General features: G+C 35.8%; 2 protein-coding genes across 3 annotated transcripts; one reads left to right on the forward strand and one right to left on the reverse strand.

Annotated features, from left to right (window-relative positions):
* Positions 1–609: 609 nt before the first annotated feature.
* Positions 610–4455, reverse strand: LOC113110099 (putative transcription factor ovo-like protein 3). The gene is made up of 4 exons (XM_026274113.1): positions 4051–4455; positions 2566–2735; positions 2307–2490; positions 610–920 (listed from the first exon to the last, which is right to left on the reverse strand). The coding sequence occupies exons 1-4, from the start codon at positions 4139–4141 to the stop codon at positions 610–612; spliced, it is 756 nt and encodes a 251-aa protein (XP_026129898.1). The 5' UTR covers positions 4142–4455.
* Positions 4456–8512: 4057 nt separating this feature from the next.
* LOC113110092 (vasodilator-stimulated phosphoprotein-like) lies at positions 8513–22961 on the forward strand. 2 transcript variants are annotated; one of them, XM_026274106.1, is made up of 13 exons: positions 8513–8610; positions 13835–14006; positions 14722–14896; positions 15232–15298; positions 15526–15826; positions 19916–20043; positions 20322–20379; positions 20566–20599; positions 20688–20739; positions 21574–21642; positions 21729–21783; positions 22646–22703; positions 22792–22961. In XM_026274106.1, the coding sequence occupies exons 1-13, from the start codon at positions 8606–8608 to the stop codon at positions 22824–22826; spliced, it is 1209 nt and encodes a 402-aa protein (XP_026129891.1). In that variant the 5' UTR covers positions 8513–8605; the 3' UTR covers positions 22827–22961. The 2 variants fall into 2 exon arrangements, with proteins under 2 accessions (XP_026129891.1, XP_026129892.1); XM_026274107.1 differs by having other exon boundaries at positions 8514–8610; positions 20322–20370.
* The last annotated feature ends 1 nt before the right edge of the window (position 22962 follows it).

Below are 22962 nucleotides of genomic sequence, written 5' to 3' on the forward strand. Positions count from 1 at the left end.
AATATCTTCTTTTGTTTTCAACGGAAGAAAGAAACTCACACAGGTTTGGAACAACACGAGGAAGAGTAAATTAATTATATTTACACAATATACATTTCTACATTCAGTCATAAAGTCTCTTGGAGCCAATAAATATCAAGCCTCTTTGAATCTAACCGAAATATTCTCAGACTTTTTGTTTCTAAATGTTTAAAGTTCAGTTTTTCTTTATTATGCGAATGTGAAGGGAACATTTCATATTTTGCAAACGTTATGGGAATGTTACTTTTTAATGTTCTCTAAACATTCTTAAACAAAATGTAACAGTTTGAGAAATGTTAGATGAATATCCAACTTTGCCTCTTTTTTCAAAACTTCACAAACAAATCCAAGAATTGCACACAAAATGCAAAACGCCCCACATCTCTTTCAAAATGAAGCACTGCATTCAAAATATCACATTTGACCCCAAAACATTTTAGGGTAAATTATTCTGAAATTGAGATGCATACATCATTTGAAGCTGAAGCTAAAGCTAAAGTGTTTCTACCATATATTTACAGTAAATTTCTTTTTCGTGTGAATGTTTGTTGCGGTGTGTGGTGTTTTGCACACACACACTGTAGTGCTTCACATGTAGAGTCCTGCAGCGGGGTACAGCATGAAGGGGGCGATGCTGTGCTGCGAGGGGCTCTCCAGCATGTGTTTACGGTAATAACGGCGCAGGGCCGGGCTGCTCGGGTGCTGCTGTCTGACGTGGAGGAAGTACTCGTCCGGTCGGTTGGAGGTGAAGCCACAGTCCTCACACACGAAGATCTTGGAGCGCCGCTGGCGGTAAGCGTACTGCTGTCGCACGCCGTGGATCTTCCTCAGGTGAGACTCCAGAGAGCAGCGCTGCGTGAAGGCCTTCTCACACAGATCACAGCGGTACGGACGGATACCTGCACACACACACACACACACACACACAGAGAGAGAGAGAGAGAGACTCGAGCGGATCAGAACCTGCTTACCGTTTACAGTGTTTCCTCACAGCTCAAAATGACCCGAAGGCCTAAATTACATTTTTTTTTGGTCCAGAAAGCTTATATTGATACATTTTAATATATCTTTTCTTTATATTTATTTATTTATTTATTTAAAGAAAAAAAAGTTGCCAGCCATCACCAGCGTTTTTGCAGATTTTCACTAAAATCTCATGGCCTCCAGAATATATTGTTGTTTGAATCTCTGAACTCGCAATACATCAAAATAAAGACCCTCTACTTTAAAAATACATTAATAAAAAAAATCAGTTTTACTCCAGCTTCAAGCTTAGTTTTTATTAACATTTGAATAGAGGTAGGTGTCTTAAAAAAAGATGAGAAAATCACATTTGTCTCAAACTCTACATCAGGATCATATTCAGGAGATGTGTAACAGCGCCCCCTAGTGTATAACAGCGAGAACACGGAAACTTCTGTGTTTGGCAGGGAAAGAGTTAATCATGCATGTTATAATGTGCATCTACAGTATGTGTGTGTGTGTATGTGTGTGTGTGTGTGGGGGGGGGGTATGTAAGTGTTTTTTGCCTTATTCTGTAGTCTCAGCCCTTTATTTGGATAATTTTTTGGTATTGTGTCCATTTTTTTTTTAATCGAATAAAAAAAATTTTTTTTCAACATTACATAAATTTCAATGGTGGGTCAAAGTGATTCACTCATTTTTTGTTTGTGATCAATGTTCAAGTGTGACAAAATTCAATCCATTCAAAAATCCCAGAGGGTGGGATTTGTAAAAAAAAAAAAAAAGAAATTAATTACAGACACATTAATCCTTGAATCCACTTATTTTTGTGTGTGTGTTACAGTGTAACAATAGTCACTCAGATGAACACTTCATTCTGTTTAAAATTTGTAATAAAAAATAAAAAACCCAGGTCAAAGGGCATTTTCCTCAAGGGAAGGATGACAGTTAAAGTCGCAGTACTGATTTTTTCAGTTCAGTGAGATTCAGTTCATTTTTTTTTTCAGCTGCTTACAAACAAAACTTTGTCTCTTTGTCTCAAAACTTCACACACCAATCCAAGAATTGCACACAGAATGCTCTCATCTCTTGAAGCACTGCATTTGCAAACACCTTCACCATATTATTAACTCCTGCTAGATTTGTGTGTGTCACACAGAGAATCATGTGCTCAAGTCACAGGCTGATGATTCGTGTCTGGTTTTGTAGATCTGGTGTGTGCTTCTGCTGTTTGAGTGTCAGCTTTCAGAAACAGTGTGACAAGGAGAGATTGTGTGTGTGTGTGTGAGCAGAGGATGAGAGTGTCTCGGTGTGAGTCTCACCGGTGTGTGTTCTCATGTGTCTCTTCAGGTCGAAGGTGTCGTTGAAGCCCTTCCCGCAGAACCTGCAGGGGTGTCTCTTGATCATACTGTGGCACTTGAGGTGACGCGTCAGCATGCGCTGCAGAGGAAACACTTTATGACACACGGAGCACAGGAACTCTGACGAGCCGCTGGATTCACGCGCCTGGAAGCAGAGCGAGACACACATGAGCTTCCTGGAGATCCAGGACCAGACCCTGAGGATCTGAAGGAGCTTCACCTTGTTGAGCGGAGCCGAGGCCAGCGCAGGAGGAGCGAGAGAACTGTGTGACGGCTGAACTCTCTCCATCCCATAATCCAGAGCAGGTGTGTGTGTGTGTGTGTGGACGGCCTGAGAGCGACACTGCTCCGACACTGACTCCAGAGCAGCGCTGGGAGCCGGAACACACACTGAAACACACACCAACACACTTACACACTGTCACTCAATACATATACTGTTTGTTTGTTTATTTATTTATTATGCACTATTATATATATATATATATATATTTATATTCTATTTTCATAAATAATCATTTATTTTTAAAAATAAAATAATGAAAAAATAACAACCATGTACAAAGTAAAGCAAGTATAGTACAAACAAATAATAATAATAATATATTTTTATTTTATAATAAACCAGTATAGTATATTTTTAACTTGTTTTATAATAATAAATAATAACATCATTTTTTTCATTAATTATATTTTTAAAAAATAATAATAAAAATAAAATAATAAAAAATAACAACCCTATACAAAATCAAACCTCCAGAACCCCTAAATAAACCAGTATCGTATTTTATTTTATTTTATAAGAAATAATAATGTAAATAATAATTATTATGTTTATTTTTTTATAATATAACAACCATATACAAAAATAAACCATTATAATTAAAGATGATATTTATCTACGCTGGTTTTTGTTTCTATCATATATTTCAATCAGATAAAAAAAACTCTTTCTCTTTATAATGTTTCTTTACTTCTAAAATGTTTAAATGAATAATTCTTGAGGGAAAGTGTTAACTCGTTGAAATAAAGCACTAATTTCTGTTAGCTGACGAGTCAAAAGGAGTCAAAAACACTTCCACTTCATGTCTAATAATGGATCATTGTGTCTTTGTGTCGTTCAAACGCTTTGACTTTTTCAAACAAACGAATACATCTTGAAGAATAGGGTTGAAAAACACAAAATTCTTAATCTTAATTGATTCGCATTTTGATTCTCAAATTACAGAAATAAACAGAACAGAACTTACTGAAACAAATCATGTTTTTGATCATATCAATAATTACGTCACATTTATATAATGTCTATAAACTCCAGAGAGGAGCATTATTTATGAGTTTTATATATGCACTACATTCATGATGTTTCACTGAACCTGTTCTTTTAAAATTACGAGGTTACACTTTATTTTAAGGTGTCTTTGTTACAGTGTATAGTTCTGATTATATTGTTAGGGTTAGACTGAGGTTTACTTCCATGTAATTATAATAGTAAGTATGTAACAAGGTATAAAGTGTTACAAAATGCTATTAAAACGCTCTTACAATCATAACACAGCATACATGTTTGTTCAGAGCACTTTAACAGAGTACGGGTTTAGAGATCTTCAGGTCTGAATGAATCAGAGTGAGTCGAATCTCAATCTTGTGAATCTCAGTGAAGGAGTGCGGTCAGGTTTCGAGGGTGTTCTGATGGTTTGGTTACCTGTGTTTGGGCTGAAGCAGGGCTCCGGCTCCTTCCACTGCCATCCGGCGCACACCGACTGCTTTCTCTTGACCAGGAACGAGCGAGGCATCTCCAGACTGCTTCACGGCTCGCTGTCTAGAGACTCAATCTGAGAGCGGATGATTTCCATATCTCTGGAGAGAGGAGGACACACCTGTGCTTTAACTGCTGCTCCGCTGGTTTGCATGCCAGGTAGAGAGAATCTGGGCTCCTCATTTAACTGGACCTGCCATGCAAATGGTCCTCCGGCGCGCGGGGCTGAAGGGCACAGCAAGCTCAGCACTGCTAGGAAAATGTTGCTTTTATTTCACGTTCCAGTTGATTGTCTGTCAGGTTTATGTCACCTAACCTGGGACAAAGGCAATTCAAATGGGCTGCTTTACTGTTGACTATCTGTTAACCTCCCGGTCCGAGGGCTTGAATGGCTTTCTCTAGTCCTAACAGGTGTGCTTTTCTTCTGCACACGTCAAAAGATTCGCCATCAGTTACCTGTCCGTCTAACCGCATCCGAGGGAGAAAAACAGTGCAGATCAGCTGCTGGATAGAGACGTGATCATTTCATCTGCTCTAAGCTGATGAGCTGAAACTGAATGAACAAAAATGATGTAGACATTGAAAAACTTACTGAAATGAGTTTATGTTGATGCAATAAAATTGCACTGACATAAAAAAAAAATTATATTAAAAATAAATAAAAACCCTAAATGAATTAAGAAAATAAGTAACGTTAAAATAAAATCTGACAATTTTAAAATAGCTAATACTAAAATCTGTGATCTCAATGATATATAAATAAAAAAAACTATTGAACTAAAACAGTTTAAATATTTTATTGAAACTATTTACCAAGGCAACATCTCTTATTTTCATCTCTTGTACATTTATGCACTTAAATAACTTACATTAAAACTGATATAGAAATGAAAGCTGTAGAAAACTGTTGAAACTGAACTGGAAAATGAACGTAAAGCTGAAATAAAAAATTCTGTTAAAAATAACGAGGATGAAAAAAAAAAGTGCACAACAAATAAACAAACGTTAAAATAAAACCGAAGATTGTATTCATTAAAAATGTATTGAAATGAATGTTAACTCTGAAATCAAAATACAATTCTAAAACAGTTTAAACATTATATTTAAGTTACCAAGGCAGCATCTCTTATTTTAATCTAGTTTAAAGTGATGTGAAATTAAAACAGAAATAAAAATTAAATATAAAAACTATATAGACATGTAATGAGTTTAAGTTGAATGACTAAAATGGCTAACTAGAAATATGTTTGGATATTGAAATAAAAAATAACAACAAATACAATGAGTAAATAAACTGAAATAAAAATATATTAAAAGCTATCTGAAATGGCTTCAGGGTGAAATTTAAAACTGACATTTAAAAACTATAAAATTGTAATATTAAAAGTAATCAAAATGACAAAACACAACAAAACTGATAGACATTTAATATTAAAATCCAACACAGAAAATATTAAACATAAAGCAGAGATGCTAAAATAACGGATGAAGATGAAGCATGTGCCATTCTGAATGTGTTAATGCAGAAGGCTGATGTGTTCTCTGTCAGTGCTGAAGGACACACAGTACACTAGATATATTACCGTCATCCACTGTAACTGTATGCAAATGTGTCGCGAGGGAGCATGCGCCAGCTTTCTGTGAGCCGAACCGTACACAGCCGACAGGAGACACACGTCAAACAGTCCACACCGCACCACACACTCATTTGCATGTTTCTGTGAGCTCTGGCCTGCTCAGACATGAAGAAGGACACCGTGTTTGACTGGAAAACATCTCTGTTCGTCTCTGAGCCACACCCGCGGACACAGAGTCTCTTCTGATGTTTCAGGGCTTCAACAAACTTTGAGACTTTTGGAGGAATTTATGGTGGATTTGTACAAACTGGATAACTTTGAAATTATATTTTGCATTAACTCCTATTGCTTCACAATCAGGCACCATTTGGACAGTTTTAGGGTTAAAATGATCTTTTGTTGGTTGTTATTGCTTCCATTGTCCTCATTTGTAAGTCACTTTGGATAAAAGCAGATCTGCTTAATGCAAAATGAATCAAAAACCAGGCCTACTTCTTAATAAAACACGTGATAAGTATATCTTTATTCATAATATGAGGTTTGCTGCGATGCTGAAACTCATTTTCATGCTTAAAGGGGTAGTAAAAGCCTGTCATTGTTTACTCATCCTCTTATTGTCCCAAACCTGTATGAAAAGATCATTTGAAGAACATTGGGAACCAAACAGCTGATGGTAGCCATTGATTTCCATGTATGGAAAGGAGGTCAATGGCTACCGTCAACTGTTTGGCTACGCACATTATTCAAAATATCTTCTCAAGAAACAAACTCATGTAGGTTTGCAATCATTTGAGAGTGAGTACATGATGACGGGGTCTTATATTTGGGTGAGCTGTCCCTTTAAGAACACTTTTGTAAAAGCAAAGTCACACTGATAAAAATTAAACAGAACAATAGCGATTAAAGAGAGACATCTTTACATGCATTCCATTGTTTTTATTTATTTATAACATCTGGCTGAGTACAGTTCAGTCTGTTGGCAGATCAGCGCTGTGACGTCAGCATATGCAAATCAGACGAGCCGGAGAACACGCCCACACCTGTTCCCTCGAGTCCTCTATCTGTTCTTAATCACTGCTGCTTTCTCTATATACACAAATGTTTTATGTATGTGTATAAATCAGTTCACAATCTATAGTTTATCCGCACTTTATTTTTTTACTGGTTTGTGTTTGGATTGCTTGTAGATGATGTGTTTTCTGTGGATCTCTTGTGCAAATGACTAACAAATAACTTGACTTCAGCAATGTTTTTAGGCATGATAAAGAAAATGGAAACAATTGCATTTAATTCATTTTTATTTTAAGTGAAATAAATGTAATATTCACATATAGGTCTAGAAGTAAAAAAGAAAGCTATTTTCTATGAATGTGCGATACTTCCGGTTCATTAGGCGCTATTGGTAAATTACTAAAAAACAAAAACAGTAAACGGGAAAACTATTTACACTACAAACCAGCGTGTTTTTGATTATACATTATAATAATATTATATCAAATATACCAGTTTGCACTATCGAGCAGCCTAATGGCTGTTTTTGTATTGCAATAATAATAATAATGATAATAATAACAAGAAGGTAATGACACCGGAAGTCTTGCCAATTCAAAAACGTACGCGATTACACGCGTTAAAAAATAAGGCAGATACTATGAATGGAGAGAGTTTGCATTTGTTTAAACTGTATGTATATTTACGTGTTTTGCACAATAGTTATGTTGGATATCAACAAGTGTTTTTGAATTGTTTCCTTGATTGTTTGATTCCTTAAATGAACAGGACGTTCATCTGACAATTTCTAAATGTTTCAGACCTTTCAAAAAACTTTAAAAAGTAATATTCCCATCATCTTCGGGAAATTATAAAATGGAATGTTAATTCACATAAGAAAGGAAGGTTTTTAATTACTCAAAATCTTCTCAGAGCATGTTTTTGTCAGCTGGGTCGCATTATAATTGTTGATCCGTTGATCTGGTCAGTAACTAGAGACATTTACAGCAAACCTCCAGAAGAGTTCAGCAGAGCTCGAGTATAGAAGAGAGAGAGAGAGACAGAGAGAGAGAGAGAGAGACAGAGAGAGAGAGAGTGTGAGAGAGAGAGAGAGAGTGAGACAGAGAGAGAGAGAGTGTGAGAGAGAGAGAGAGAGAGAGAAGTTCAGACCTCTCAGAAAGCACGTGGAGATAGAACTGTTGCTTCATTCCAAATAAACAGATTATAATCCACAAATAAATGTAGCAAAAATGAAACATATTGACAAATACATGGAATGAGATCCACAAATAAATCGAACAAAGTTGTGGCTGTGACATAATTATATATTTGTGAATATGATTTTTATTAGCAGATCTCATTTTATTTATTTTTCACTATGTGAAACTCTGTGGATCTCAGTGTTTATTTATTTATTAATTGTTAATATATTTACATGTATTTGCATGCATGCATATCTATTCGGAATTAAGCAACGATTAGATATCTCCAAATTCTCAGAACGTTCTGGCAAGTTCTCAATGAACAACAGTTCTCTCAGTAACAGTAGCTAATAAAACCTCCTTTCAGAGATCGGACTTTTAATGATGTTCCCGAAACGTTAGCATATGAACTTTAATTATACGTCGTTCATGGAACGTTTCTGAAATATTTAGTTGGACGCTCCGTCACGTTCACATATGTTAGCAGAAATAAGTGTGTGTGTGTGTGTGTGTGTGTGTGTGTGTGTGTGTGTGTGTCGAGAGCAGGGCTGATCTCTCTCGTGTCATTCGTGGGTTCTCCTCTCAGATGATTCGTTCTTGTTTACGCAGTGTGTGTTTGATCGAGTTTCCCTCTTCTCTTCTAAACCAGGAAATGTTTGATGTCGAGCGGATGTTGAGTGTCTCTGTCTGTGTCTTCATCAGCAGCACGGGTGAGATCGAGCTCCATCAGTAATGGGGTGAGTCCAAAACTCTGTCTCATACACTTTAATCTCCAGACTCTTACACCTGATGACTGGAAAGATCAGCTGTCGATGTAGTGTTTCTGAACCACAGAAGAAACTTCAGTTCATTTGTAGCAGTTTCGAGCTCACATCAGCGATCGCTGTCAGATCTTCCGCGCAGATGTTTCACTGTAACTCAAGAGACTGAGGATCTTTAGTCTGAGCTCAGATCAGAAGATCCTTCAGTTCTTCATCATCACAGTAGAGAGCAGTTCAGGGACGAGAATCTGACTTAGAAAACTGATGGAACAGACATAGAGATGTATTTAAATGATGATCTCATGCGGATTCTCTCTAGAATTCACCAATCTGTGAGAGAGTTCCTCTTAATGATAATGAAACATTTCATTTCTGACTCAGTTTGACTTTCATCTGCTTCCTGCTTCATTCTCCATCATTGAGGAAGTGAAGCAGCAAACTCACACTCGACTGAACTAGTTAGCTCTGTTCTTCCTGCTAGTTTACCATCTGATTGTGTGAAAGATGACTCTGAACACACACACACACACACACACACACACACACACACACATAATTATAATCTCTATATTAAGTCTCTTTTATTTCTATAATGCTCTGTACAGTACAGTTTGTGTTAAAGCAGCTTCACAGTGATAAACAGGAAAATAACAGTCAGTGTTGCCAAATTCATCAACTTTTAACCGTTATATATAAATGTTCAGACAAAATGTTTATGGAACGGTCTTCCCTTATTAATATTTGTTCTTATGATATTTGTACTTGTAACCTTAAAATAACGACAATTTTAATTTTCTTATAATATGAAGAATGTTAGGAGGTGCTGTCAAACGATTAATCATACGAAATTAAAGTTTTAGTTTATATAATAGATGTGTGTGTACTGTGTATATATAAATACACACACATAAAAATATTTACATGTATATATTTATATTCATAAAATGTATATAACATATATCTGAAATATTGTATGTGTGTTATTATACATGCATAATAAATATAAACAGCACACACATATTATATAACACATAATTTTATTTTGCATGTAATTAATGGTGATTAATCATTTGACAAGCACTACTTTTGGGTGAAAATAATGCATGTTGTGAGGAAATGTCTAATCAGTGCAAGAAAACTAGACACATTTAGTTTTACAACCTTCATTTTACTGTCTTCATTCAAATCAATTCAGTTCATGTTTTATTCTCATCTGATAGTTTCAGTGCCATCAAATCAGTAATTATACCGAATATTAATATAAAAAAAAAGCCAGCTAAGCAAGCCGAAGGCAACTGCGTCAGAGAAGAAGTGTTTTTTTGGTCACTGTACCGTGGTAACACCAAAGGAAGGAAGTGTGTTAGATTACTTGAGTCTGGTGATGTTAAAGTGCCCTGATATTACCATCTGATCTGATCTGATCACACACACCTGAACCATGCACATATTCTGAGGATCAAAATGTGAAGTGAGTTGATGTTGATTAGTTAAATGCAAATAAAAATGCAGGAAGTTTTCTTTTAGGGTTAGAGGTATTAATAACTAGCTATATATATATATATATATATACTGTATAAAAGAATAGAAGTGCACATCCTCATCTGTGTTCAGTCAGGGTTTGTTCATCAGTTTTACAGTCAGTCATCAGACGCTTCCCTTTCACCTTTTCACGATCTCAGACAGAAATACACCGCTGATCTCTGATCTCCTTCATTTCGTTTGCATAAACTCTAATGAATAATCGCAGGCAGAGTTTAGGATTCATGAATCCAAGAGAAACCCAATGAAGGAAGTCTAGAGCTAACAGAGAACCTGCTCATTACTTTCACTCCAGTGTTGAGAGAAAACCTCCTGCGCTCAGCATCCTCACAATCTCCTTCTGATGTTATTTGAACGTTTTGAGAATGTTTTTTTTTTTTGTTACCTTTTAAAACATTGTGACAAGATGACTGGATGCTTTTAAAACTTCTGTTTGTGAACGTTGAGGAACGGTCAACTATAACTAATGCATCATTTTTGTCATCATATCTGTCTGAGACACAACTATTATAAAATCTGGAATCTGAGGGAGCAAAAAAATCTAAATATTGAGAAAATCATCTTTAAAGTTGTTCAGATGAAGTTCTTAGCAATGCATATTACTAATCAAACATGAAGTTTTGATGTATTTACAGTAGGAGATTTACTAAATATCTTCATGAACATGATCTTTACTTAATATCCTGATGATTTTTGGCATAAAAGAGAAATGTATAATTTTAACTGTGAGAGAAGCGTGTTTCCTGTGATCTGGTTGTGATCTGGTTGTGATGTGTGATGGTGACGCTCCTGGTTCAGTGTCTGATGGTCTTTCTGTCTTCTCACCTCAGATCAGAGCATCAGGTCAAAGCATGACTCAGTCCTCCATTCAGATGCACTTCTGCTCTTCTGCTTCCTCTTGCTGTCTCTTATTGCTCTCACTTCCACTTCTCAACACATTTAAAGCCTGTGTTCAGAACTGCATAATGTACAGTGACCCCAACAACAAACGAGTCTCGGTGTGTGTGAATCTTTGGTGACTCTGGGTCAGATGCTGGAGTGATTGTGGTGTTTGATTTGTTTGTAAATGATCAGAGATGAAGCTGTTGTACTTGAGCGGAAGTCAAGTATTGTGTCACGTTGTTTAACTGAGAGTGTTGCACAGGAGGACAGACAATGTTTCCCACATCCTCTCACACACACACACACACACACACACTCTTCTGCACAATATCAGTGTGTCGCAGCGCATGCGTGTGCTCAAAGCGTGTGTGATCAGTTTCTATATGTGTGAACATGCTGCTATTTCATGACAATCAGCTTCACACCTCAGATGCTGAAAGATTAAACTGTACAGTTGTTCTCATAAAAGCAAAAGTTTTTTTTTATCTCATTTGACATGTAAAATGACATTTTTTGTGCCTTTCATCAGTACTTTTGTCATTTTCCAAAGCATTCTTCATTGGATTCATTAATTATTTTATTTATTTATAGTTGTAGCAATCAGTGGAGAGTATTTGAGCGGCGTCTTCAGGAGAAAGATGTAAGAAAACAGTAACAACAAAAGCAATCATCAAACAGTGAAAAATGTAACCTTTTGAATTATTCATGTCCCAGTGCATGATGGGAAAAACAGGATCATAACTTAGATATTTTCTTGTTTGCAATCCTTGCAAATATAACAATTTCACCGACTTGATACAAACTTTAATTTACTTTATTTCTTTAAATTCTTGCCTGAACTAAATTATTTAATGTTGAAATGACATTTAATTTTATGTAGTGTTTACTTCACTTGTTTCTGATTCCAAAAATAGCAGCTGTTTTGCTCTGTCACGTCACACTTTTTTTCTTTCTTTCTTTTTTTTTTTTTTTACGAAACATGACACATTTCATTTGTGTGGTGAAGAAGCCCCTTAATCAGCATGATTCCTGTCTGAATCTGAGCCAGATTACAACTATTTGCTCATATTTTAACATGTATGATATTATTTGATGCTTTTTGCTTATGTCATTGTCAGAATTACAGCTGGTGCAAAATATGAACCCGCTGATTTCAGCCGCATCTGTGGGTGCTTTTGTGGAAAAGCATATTTTATAAAGTTAAATGATATATTCTGAATATACTATAAATTATTTTTATCATTTTAAAAAACTTTTGAATTTGACTCATTTTGTTATTTTGATGAGTATATGAAAAATCTTCATTCTTATTTTTACGTTTTTCTAACTATTTCCAAACTCAGCATCATCAAATTAGGTATTATAAGGCCTTTCTTGCAAATCAGCAGTATTTTGTGTAAAATATTTTTTAAAGTGTTTTAGCTATTATAAGACCATTTTTAAGTGTTTTAAATGTTAACAGACAGCTTGAAGGGTTTTTAGTCAGCGTTATCCAATAGGTTTTACATGTTTTAAGTGTTTTTTAACATTATCAGACAGTTTTACACATTTTTAAGTGTTATCAGCCAATTTTAAGTGTTATTTTAAAGTTATTTTTAAATGCTATAAGTCTGTTTTTAAGCATAATAAGATTGTTTTAAGTGTTTCTAAGTGTTTTTAATTGTTATTAGACAATTTTAAGTTTTAAATGTTATCAGACAGTTTGTGAGTGTTTTAATACGTGTAATCAGATAGCTTTTTACAAGTGTATATTTAAGTATTATCATACAATTTTAAGTGTTTTTTAAAGCTTATCAGACAGTTTTGAATGTTTTTAAGTGTTTTTAGCCTTATCAGACTGTTTTAAGTGTTATCAGACAATTTAGTTTTTTTTAAGTGTTTTAGGAGTTTTAAGTAGTATCAGACCATTTATAAATGTTTTTAAGTGAAACTGGTTTGTAAGTGTTATTTTTAAGTGTTGTCAGACATTTATAAGTGTTATCAGACAATTTTAAGTGTAATTTTAAGTGGTTTGTAAAAAAAAATGTTCAAGTGTTTTCAGAGTTTTAGGTGTTTTAAGTGTTTTTAAGTGCCATCAGACTGTTTTAAGTGTTTTTAAGCATTATCAGACAGTTTTTTAAGTGTTATTTTAAAGGTTTAAAAAAATGTTTTGATATTTGTTTTCTGATAATTTGTTTGTGTTATTAAGTTTTATAAGATATTTTAAGTGTTATCCGACAGTTTTAAAAGTTTTAAATGTTATCAGAGAGTTGTTTACTGTTTTTAAGCATTATCAGAAATATTTTTGGGTGTTTTTAAGTGCTACCAGACATTTTATGTTCTAAATGTTTTAAGCGTTATCAGACAGTGTTTTAATTGATATTTTTAAGCATTATTTTAAGACTGTTTTAATGTGTGTTTTAAGCTCTATCATACCATTCTTAAGTGTTTTAAGTGTAATCAGACAGTTTTAAGAGTTATCTGATGGTTTTTAAAAGTTAAGTGATTTTAAGTATTATCTTGCTTGCTTTTGTTCCCTCTTACTGGTATTTGTTCTTGTTTTAATCATAAACTCACTTAATTGTATTCAGTTTCTCAGAAAACCAGACTTCATCTTTTAAGCCACTGTGTATCTCCAGTAAATGCATCTTAATTTATGAAATCGTAAATATTCTTAAATACTGAGGAAAAGAATCACTGTGTGCCTTCTGTAACTAATGTGATCAGGTTGATTCTGTCATGTTGTAATGTACGGAGTGAAGTCTCTGTTCAGTGTCTGATCTTCATGTCGTGTTTGCAGAGAACAAAGCATCTGTCAGGCGCGGGCCACCGTCATGTTGTACGATGACGGCAGTAAGCGCTGGTTACCGGCCGGTTCTGGTGCTCAGTCCATCAGCAGGGTTCACATCTTCCAGAACCCCAGTAACAACAGCTTCAGGGTGGTGGGACGCAAACAACAGGCCGATCAGCAGGTAACTCTGACTTATACCATTAAAACCTGTGCTTAATGTGTGAGACGAGATTAGATAATTATCAGAAGTTTAGTGTGTATGTGTGTGTGTGAAGCCACAGCATGATGGAGGAGGAAGCGTGTGTGTGTGTGTGTAAAGGGTGTTGTCATTGCTGTGAATGTACGTGCTGGGCATCATGGGAAAGTGGCGTGTTATGTGCCGTCCCGGCAGCCACAGATCTCGGTGGTTTATCTCAGAGACGTTTCAGTCTCACAGCTTTTGAATTGTCTTTCGTTTCCTGTAAATCATGTCAGTGTGGCGCTTCACTGTCTTCTGCACAACACCACAAACACAGGACAATCAGTAGATTCAGACTCAGTGTCAGAGAGGAAAACATAATTATGAGTGGAGTCTACATCCCTGCTGATGGTGCCAGAACTGTGAAAAAAAAATAATCTTAAAGATTTTTAAAATGTACAAAAGTTTCTTTCATAAAACAATATGTATTTTTTATTTACTTGTCCTAATGTTTATTTATTTAGTTAGTTACTTAGTCATTCATTAAGTTCTCCCTCTAACTATTGAAGATTTTAATTAATTAATTAGATTCAATAATTAGAGGGAGAAATGAATGAACACACACACACATATATGGGAACCAGCGGCTCCTGTATGTGTGTGTGTGTGTGTGTGTGATGAAGATCTGATCCCGTCTGTCATCTGTGTGTCTCTTCAGGTGGTCATTAACTGTCCTCTGATCCGGGGGATCAAGTATAATCAGGCCACTCCTACCTTCCACCAGTGGCGGGACGCACGGCAGGTCTGGGGTCTGAACTTCGGCAGTAAAGAGGACGCGGCTCAGTTCGCCAGCGGCATGATGCACGCTCTGGACATGCTCAGCGGAGACGCCGGTGAGAGCCCTTTAGGGGGGAAAAATGTGTTTTTAGGAGAAATATGTGCTATACAGTAAATCAGTGTGAGTGACATATCAACAAACCTTCAGAATACAGAGAGGAATTAAACTATGGAAGCTAAAGAATCTTTAAAGAATGGAATTTTACATACGCAAATCGACAACATTCAGTAAAATATAATATTAAATGTGTATTTATTAGAATGTTTGTTTTGCTCTAGTGGAAGCAAGCAGGCGACCAGTGCATGAAAACACACTGGTTTGTCTGTAGTGCCTCGCCGTAAAACATGTAAAAACTGCTTTTTGTTCAGAGGTTTTGGTTTGTGTTCACAGGTGCACCTCTTCCTCCTCGACCGCCTCAGAACGGCCCGAGCGCTGAGGAGATAGAGCAGAAGAGGAGGTACAACCATCAACCTTCATCATGACATTAAAATCAGCCTTGATTTACTTCATTCATTCTGCACAAATCAGTTTGCCTTCATTTCAACTTTGTGTTCATCTGTGAATCATGAAATATAAAATGTATCACAGTTTCCACAAAAATATTGTGCAGCACAACTGTGTTCAAGATTGATAATAATCAGAAATGTTTCTTGAGCATGTGTCTCTGTGGGATGTGTGTCTCAGACAGGAGCAGCAGGAGAGAGAGAGACTGGAGAGAGAGAGACAGGCGTCTGCTGCTCCGGCCCCGCCTCCTGGTCCTCCTCCCGCTCCTGGCCCCGCCTCTGCACCTCCTCCTCCCCCTGGACCTCCACCCGCTCCAGGACCACCGCCTCCCCCCCCACCACCACCTCCTTCAGGAGGAGGCCCGCCGGCCCCCCCACCCCCACCCTCAGGAGGAGGAGGAGGAGGAGGAGGAGGGTTAGGAGGAGGTGATGGAGGTCTGGCCGGAGCGCTCGCTGGAGCAAAACTACGCAAAGTGGCCAGGGTCAGTCACATGATCATCTGATGATTAATGAGATGTATGTCTGTCTGAGCTTTCCTATGATTGTAGTGCTTGATTGACAGGTGAGTAGGCGGTCCTTCACTGTTGTCCATGATGCATCACAGCTACAGATCTGATCACGTGACCAGCTAGCTGTTCAACCTGGGGCCTCAGGATGAATTGAAATGAGGCAAAAACAAACATTAAAATAAGCTAAAACAACTCAAAATCTAAACAGCTGTTTTTGTCTTTGAAAACCTGGATATATGTGACCCTGGTCAACAAAACCAGTCATATTTTTGAAATTGTTATATATCATCATTTATATTCCATCAAAGATGAATCTGAGGGTGCAAAAAAAATCTAAATATTGAAAAAATAATCTTTGTTGTCCAAATGAAGTTTTTAGCAATGCATATTACTCATCAAAAATTAAGTTTTGATATATTTACGGTAGGACATTTAAAAAAAAATTAATGTAACATGATCTTTACTTAATATCCTAAAGATTTTTGGCATAAAATAAAAATGTATCATTTTGACCCATACAATGTATTGTTGGCTATTGCTACAAATATATATCCCAGTGACTTGTGACTACTTTTGTTCTCCAGGGTCACAAATATGGTAAGAAAATAAAACAAATATTAGATAAAATAAATAAATAAGCTAAAAATGAAATAAGTTTAAGTACTAAAATCAATAAATGATTTATTTTAATTAAAACTAACTCAAATATTGTCATTATTAACTAACATTATAAAAAAATTGTTAACTGAAATAAAACAACATTTTTGATTAAAAAATAAATAGATTATGAATTATTTTAAAAATTAAAGCAATTTGTTTCCACAATCAGCCATGGATAATTGGCTATCTGTAACAGTATCGGTAGATATTATTTCAAATATTCAGATATTATTTAGAAATTTCTGCTGTCTATTTTGGCAGATATCATTCTGGATAATCGGCTATAGGTAACGTTATCAGTAGATATTATTTTGAATATTCAGCTGACAGTATTGCCAGATATCATTCTGGATAATCGGCTGTAGGTAACGTTATCAGTAGATATTATTTAGAAAATTCTGCTGTCTATATCAGCAGATATCATTCTGGATAATGAGCTATAGGTAACAGTATCGGTAGATATTATTTAGAAAATTCAGTTGTCAGTATTGCCAGATATCATCCTGGATAATCGGCTATCGGTAACGTTATCAGTAGATATTATTTAGAAAATTCTGCTGTCTATATCGGCAGATATCATTCTGGATAATCGGCTATAGGTAACGTTATCAGTAGATATTATTTAGAAATTTCTGCTGTCTATATCGGCAGATATCATTCTGGATAATGAGCTATAGGTAACAGTATCGGTAGATATTATTTAGAAAATTCAGTTGTCAGTATTGCCAGATATCATCCTGGATAATCGGCTATCGGTAACGTTATCAGTAGATATTATTTAGAAATTTCTGCTGTCTATATCGGCAGATATCATTCTGGATAATCGGCTATAGGTAACAGTATCGGTAGATATTATTTAGAAAATTCTGCTGTCTATATCGGCAGATATCATTCTGGATAATCGGCTATAGGTAACGGTATCGGTAGATATTATTTAGAAAATTCTGCTGTCTATATCAGCAGATATCATTCTGGATAATGAGCTATAGGTAACAGTATCGGTAGATATTATTTAGAAAATTCAGTTGTCAGTATTGCCAGATATCATCCTGGATAATCGGCTATCGGTAACGTTATCAGTAGATATTATTTTGAATATTCAGCTGACAGTATTGCCAGATTTCCTTCTGGATAATCGGCTATAGGTAACGTTATCAGTAGATATTATTTAGAAATTTCTGCTGTCTATATCGGCAGATATCATTCTGGATAATCGGCTATCGGTAACGTTATCAGTAGATATTATTTAGAAATTTCTGCTGTCTATATCGGCAGATATCATTCTGGATAATCGGCTATAGGTAACAGTATCGGTAGATATTATTTAGAAAATTCTGCTGTCTATATCGGCAGATATCATTCTGGATAATCGGCTATAGGTAACGGTATCGGTAGATATTATTTAGAAAATTCTGCTGTCTATATCAGCAGATATCATTCTGGATAATGAGCTATAGGTAACAGTATCGGTAGATATTATTTAGAAAATTCAGTTGTCAGTATTGCCAGATATCATCCTGGATAATCGGCTATCGGTAACGTTATCAGTAGATATTATTTTGAATATTCAGCTGACAGTATTGCCAGATTTCCTTCTGGATAATCGGCTATAGGTAACGTTATCAGTAGATATTATTTAGAAATTTCTGCTGTCTATATCGGCAGATATCATTCTGGATAATCGGCTATAGGTAACAGTATCGGTAGATATTATTTAGAAAATTCTGCTGTCTATATCGGCAGATATCATTCTGGATAATCGGCTATAGGTAACGGTATCGGTAGATATTATTTAGAAAATTCTGCTGTCTATATCAGCAGATATCATTCTGGATAATGAGCTATAGGTAACAGTATCGGTAGATATTATTTAGAAAATTCAGTTGTCAGTATTGCCAGATATCATCCTGGATAATCGGCTATCGGTAACGTTATCAGTAGATATTATTTAGAAAATTCTGCTGTCTATATCGGCAGATATCATTCTGGATAATCGGCTATAGGTAACGTTATCAGTAGATATTATTTAGAAATTTCTGCTGTCTATATCGGCAGATATCATTCTGGATAATGAGCTATAGGTAACAGTATCGGTAGATATTATTTAGAAAATTCAGTTGTCAGTATTGCCAGATATCATCCTGGATAATCGGCTATAGGTAACGGTATCGGTAGATATTATTTAGAAAATTCAGTTGTCAGTATTGCCAGATATCATCCTGGATAATCGGCTATCGGTAACGTTATCAGTAGATATTATTTAGAAAATTCTGCTGTCTATATCGGCAGATATCATTCTGGATAATCGGCTATAGGTAACGTTATCAGTAGATATTATTTAGAAAATTCTGCTGTCTATATCGGCAGATATCATTCTGGATAATCGGCTATAGGTAACGTTATCAGTAGATATTATTTAGAAATTTCTGCTGTCTATATCGGCAGATATCATTCTGGATAATCGGCTATAGGTAACAGTATCGGTAGATATTATTTAGAAAATTCTGCTGTCTATATCGGCAGATATCATTCTGGATAATCGGCTATAGGTAACGGTATCGGTAGATATTATTTAGAAAATTCAGTTGTCAGTATTGCCAGATATCATCCTGGATAATCGGCTATCGGTAACGTTATCAGTAGATATTATTTTGAATATTCAGCTGACAGTATTGCCAGATTTCCTTCTGGATAATCGGCTATAGGTAACGTTATCAGTAGATATTATTTAGAAATTTCTGCTGTCTATATCGGCAGATATCATTCTGGATAATCGGCTATAGGTAACAGTATCGGTAGATATTATTTAGAAAATTCTGCTGTCTATATCGGCAGATATCATTCTGGATAATCGGCTATAGGTAACGGTATCGGTAGATATTATTTAGAAAATTCTGCTGTCTATATCGGCAGATATCATTCTGGATAATCGGCTATAGGTAACAGTATCGGTAGATATTATTTAGAAAATTCTGCTGTCTATATCGGCAGATATCATTCTGGATAATCGGCTATAGGTAACGGTATCGGTAGATATTATTTAGAAAATTCTGCTGTCTATATCGGCAGATATCATTCTGGATAATCGGCTATAGGTAACGTTATCAGTAGATATTATTTTGAATATTCAGCTGACAGTATTGCCAGATTTCCTTCTGGATAATCGGCTATAGGTAACGTTATCAGTAGATATTATTTAGAAATTTCTGCTGTCTATATCGGCAAATATCATTCTGGATAATCGGATGAGAAATTATGTAGTGAAGTAATGGTGCATATCTAATATATGTATATAGTATTTTTTTTTATAACATTTTAGTAAAATATTTTGTGTAAAATATGGTGTCTAATATTTATTCTAACTGTCTTTTCCTGACTGTGTGTGTGTGTGTGTGTGTGCAGGACACTGACAGTGGAGCAGCAGCTCCTGCAGCGAGCGCCAGCTCAGGAGGAGGAGGAGGAGGAGGAGGAGGAGGAGGAGGAGGAGGAGGTGGACTGATGGGAGAAATGAGTGCAATTCTCGCTCGACGGTCAGTTTAAAGCCACTTCAATCATATGGTGTTTGCTCTGCAGTATAAATATATACATATATACACACATTTATATACACATATCGATAAATTTAGCCCGAAACTATTCGCTTAGACAGGAAGTAGCCATCTAAAAATCTCCTCCAGTTGCTCATGTGCCGTTTAGAGTCAATCTGAAACTGATGCTGCCTCAGCAACAATATATATTGCTACAGTGTGTGTGTGTGTGTGTGTGTGTGTGAATACACACTCTTCATCTTCATCTGTGTGTGTTACAGGAAAAAAGCTTCTGACGCTCCAGTGGTCAAGAAGGAAGAAACAAGTAGCGTGAGTCGTGTGAGTGTGTGAGAGAGAGAGAGAGAGAGAGAGAGAGAGTTGCAGGGTGTGTGAGAGAGAGTTGTGTGTGTGTGTGTGTGTGTGAGAGAGAGAGAGTCGTGTGTGTGTGTGTGTTTATGTGAGAGTTGTGTTTGTTTGTGTGTGTGTGACTGATAGTTCATCTGATCTCTCTCTCTCTGTTCTCAGGCTGATTCTGTGAACAATGACTCCAGAGCTGCAGGTGAGAATCAAATCACTTCATCATCTCACTGCACTTCCTGTTTACAGTGAAGATTGTGACCTCAAAGTCTTCATGTTTCTCTTTTCAGACAAACCAGATGTGGTGAAGAAGCCCTGGGAGAAACCGTCGTCTGTGTCACGGTAAAAACAGGATCTCTGATGCTTCAATAAACCTCCTGTGTGATTCAGACGGGGGTGTTTGACTGTTACCTTTATATTTTCAGTTTTCATTTTCATTTTAGTTATGTGGTTATGTGCTTTTGTCATTTGTTTTATTTTTTCAAAATTCTAAATAGGTTGACTTTATTTTTTCTTTCAGTTTTAATTTGATTTCAGCCATCAATTGTAGTACTTAAACTTATTTAATTATTAATCTAATATTTGTTTTATTTAAGCTTTCTTTCATTTAACAGTATTTTTAATAGTTTTAGTTTACAATAACACTGGTTACAGAATTTGTATTTGTTTAAAAAAAATAGAATTTGTTTATGTTTTATAAAAATATTTCTTAACTCATTTCAGTTAAGAAATGAGTTTTAGTTTTAGTTTTATTCAATTTATTATTTTAAGTTTGTAAACTTATTTCAGTTAAAATACTTACATTTTTAACATTTTTAATTTTATTGCAATTCACATGTTAATTTTATTTAATCTAGTGATTTTAGTATTTACATTTATTTAATTTAGTTTCCAAATCAAATATATATTTTAGTTTATTATTTTTTAATCCAGTATTTGTGATATATTCTATTTTAGCTTTTAGTTAATTTTATTTGTATTTAAATTTTAGCTTTATTTAATTTTATTCCAATTTTAGTACATAAACTTATTTCAGGAGGTTGGCAATATTTTAAAGTTTTTGGTCATTTTGTATTTTACCCTCTAATATTTCAGCAGTTCGCAAACATGTTCTGATAAATGAGTTCTATAGTGTAATCGTTTTAGTTTTGGTTAACGATAGCTGGTTTTGAACAGGGTGAATTCAGCTTCTAAGAGTCAGGACAAGAGCCCGGTGTCTCCCGCGACTGCGGCTCCATTGAACAGGTACGTCTCGCTTCGCTTCACTGAGTTCTGCTGTTGAGCGTCTGAAGATCGAGCGTAAGATCCGTGTGTTTGGCTTCTTCCTGCAGGACGAGACCTGGCAGCAGCATAGCAGACGCCACAGACATGGAGAAATTCAAACAGGTCAGCAACACCGTCACACACACACACACACACACTTCCTCTAAAACACTCAGTGTTGGGGGTAATGCGTTACAAAAAACACAAGTTTTGTATTCCGATTACTTTTCAAAGTAACTAGTAAAGTAACAAATTACTTTTTTAATTCAGAAGGAAATATTAGAGTTACTTTTTCAGATCAGTGACATCAGTTACTTTGTATCCATGTGTTGAGTGACAGCTCTGGTGTTGCCATGGAGACAGAGATCAGGAGTCAGTGTACAGTGTTGAGTGTGAACATGATCTCACTGTAGTTCTAGACTCAATATGAACATCTGTTTACTCAGAAACACATTCAGTGTTCCTCGAAACCAGTAAAAACTGTGAAATACAAACACAGAATATAATACAAACCTGCAATGATTAAATATGTTAAATAAGACAAATATAATTTATGTATTTAATTAAATTTTATTAACCTTCTATGATCCAGTTCAATCATACCAATAATCAAAATAGGTGTTTGATGTGTTATTGCTGATCTTTCTTCTCCTGTGTCATATTCTTCATGTGATTAGTTTGAGCGGCGCCCTCTACTGTACAGACCTGAATTTACATTTCCTTCAGCCTGAGCCGCATTCACTTCACTTTTAGTGTGAACGGGCTTATACATTTCTAAAAGAAGAACTCTTTATATTAAAAACAAACAAGTAAGCCCTGCCGAGATTTAAAGAGTAAATCAAATGTAAACTAACGCATTATTAACATCAAAAGTTACAAAACAACATAATTAGTTAGTTGTATTTAGAGAGTAATGCAACATTGTAATGCATTACTTTTAAAAGTAACTTTCCCCAGCACTGAAAACACCCTTCTCTGACCGCAGGACATCCTGGAGGAGATGCGCAAGGAGCTGCAGAAGGTGAAGGACGAGATCATCAGCGGTCAGTCGGGTTCCTCTGCTCCTCGTCACAGAAATACAGTGATGTGATCCTGCTCTGACACGCTGCGATTCTTGTGTTTCCTCCACAGCTCTGCTGGAAGAGATACAGAAGATCAATGTGTAGCTGCGCATCAGGAAGATCTGCACAAACCTCTGCGCAGAACCACGAACACAAGACGCTTCCTTCTCACGCTTCAAGATGCAAGAAACTCACTCCTGCACCCGACACCTTTGTCGTTTTACACCCGCTGCCTTTCACT

This window comes from Carassius auratus, chromosome 10, assembly GCF_003368295.1.
Source record: "Carassius auratus strain Wakin chromosome 10, ASM336829v1, whole genome shotgun sequence".
NCBI classification, from domain to species: Eukaryota; Metazoa; Chordata; class Actinopteri; order Cypriniformes; family Cyprinidae; genus Carassius; species Carassius auratus.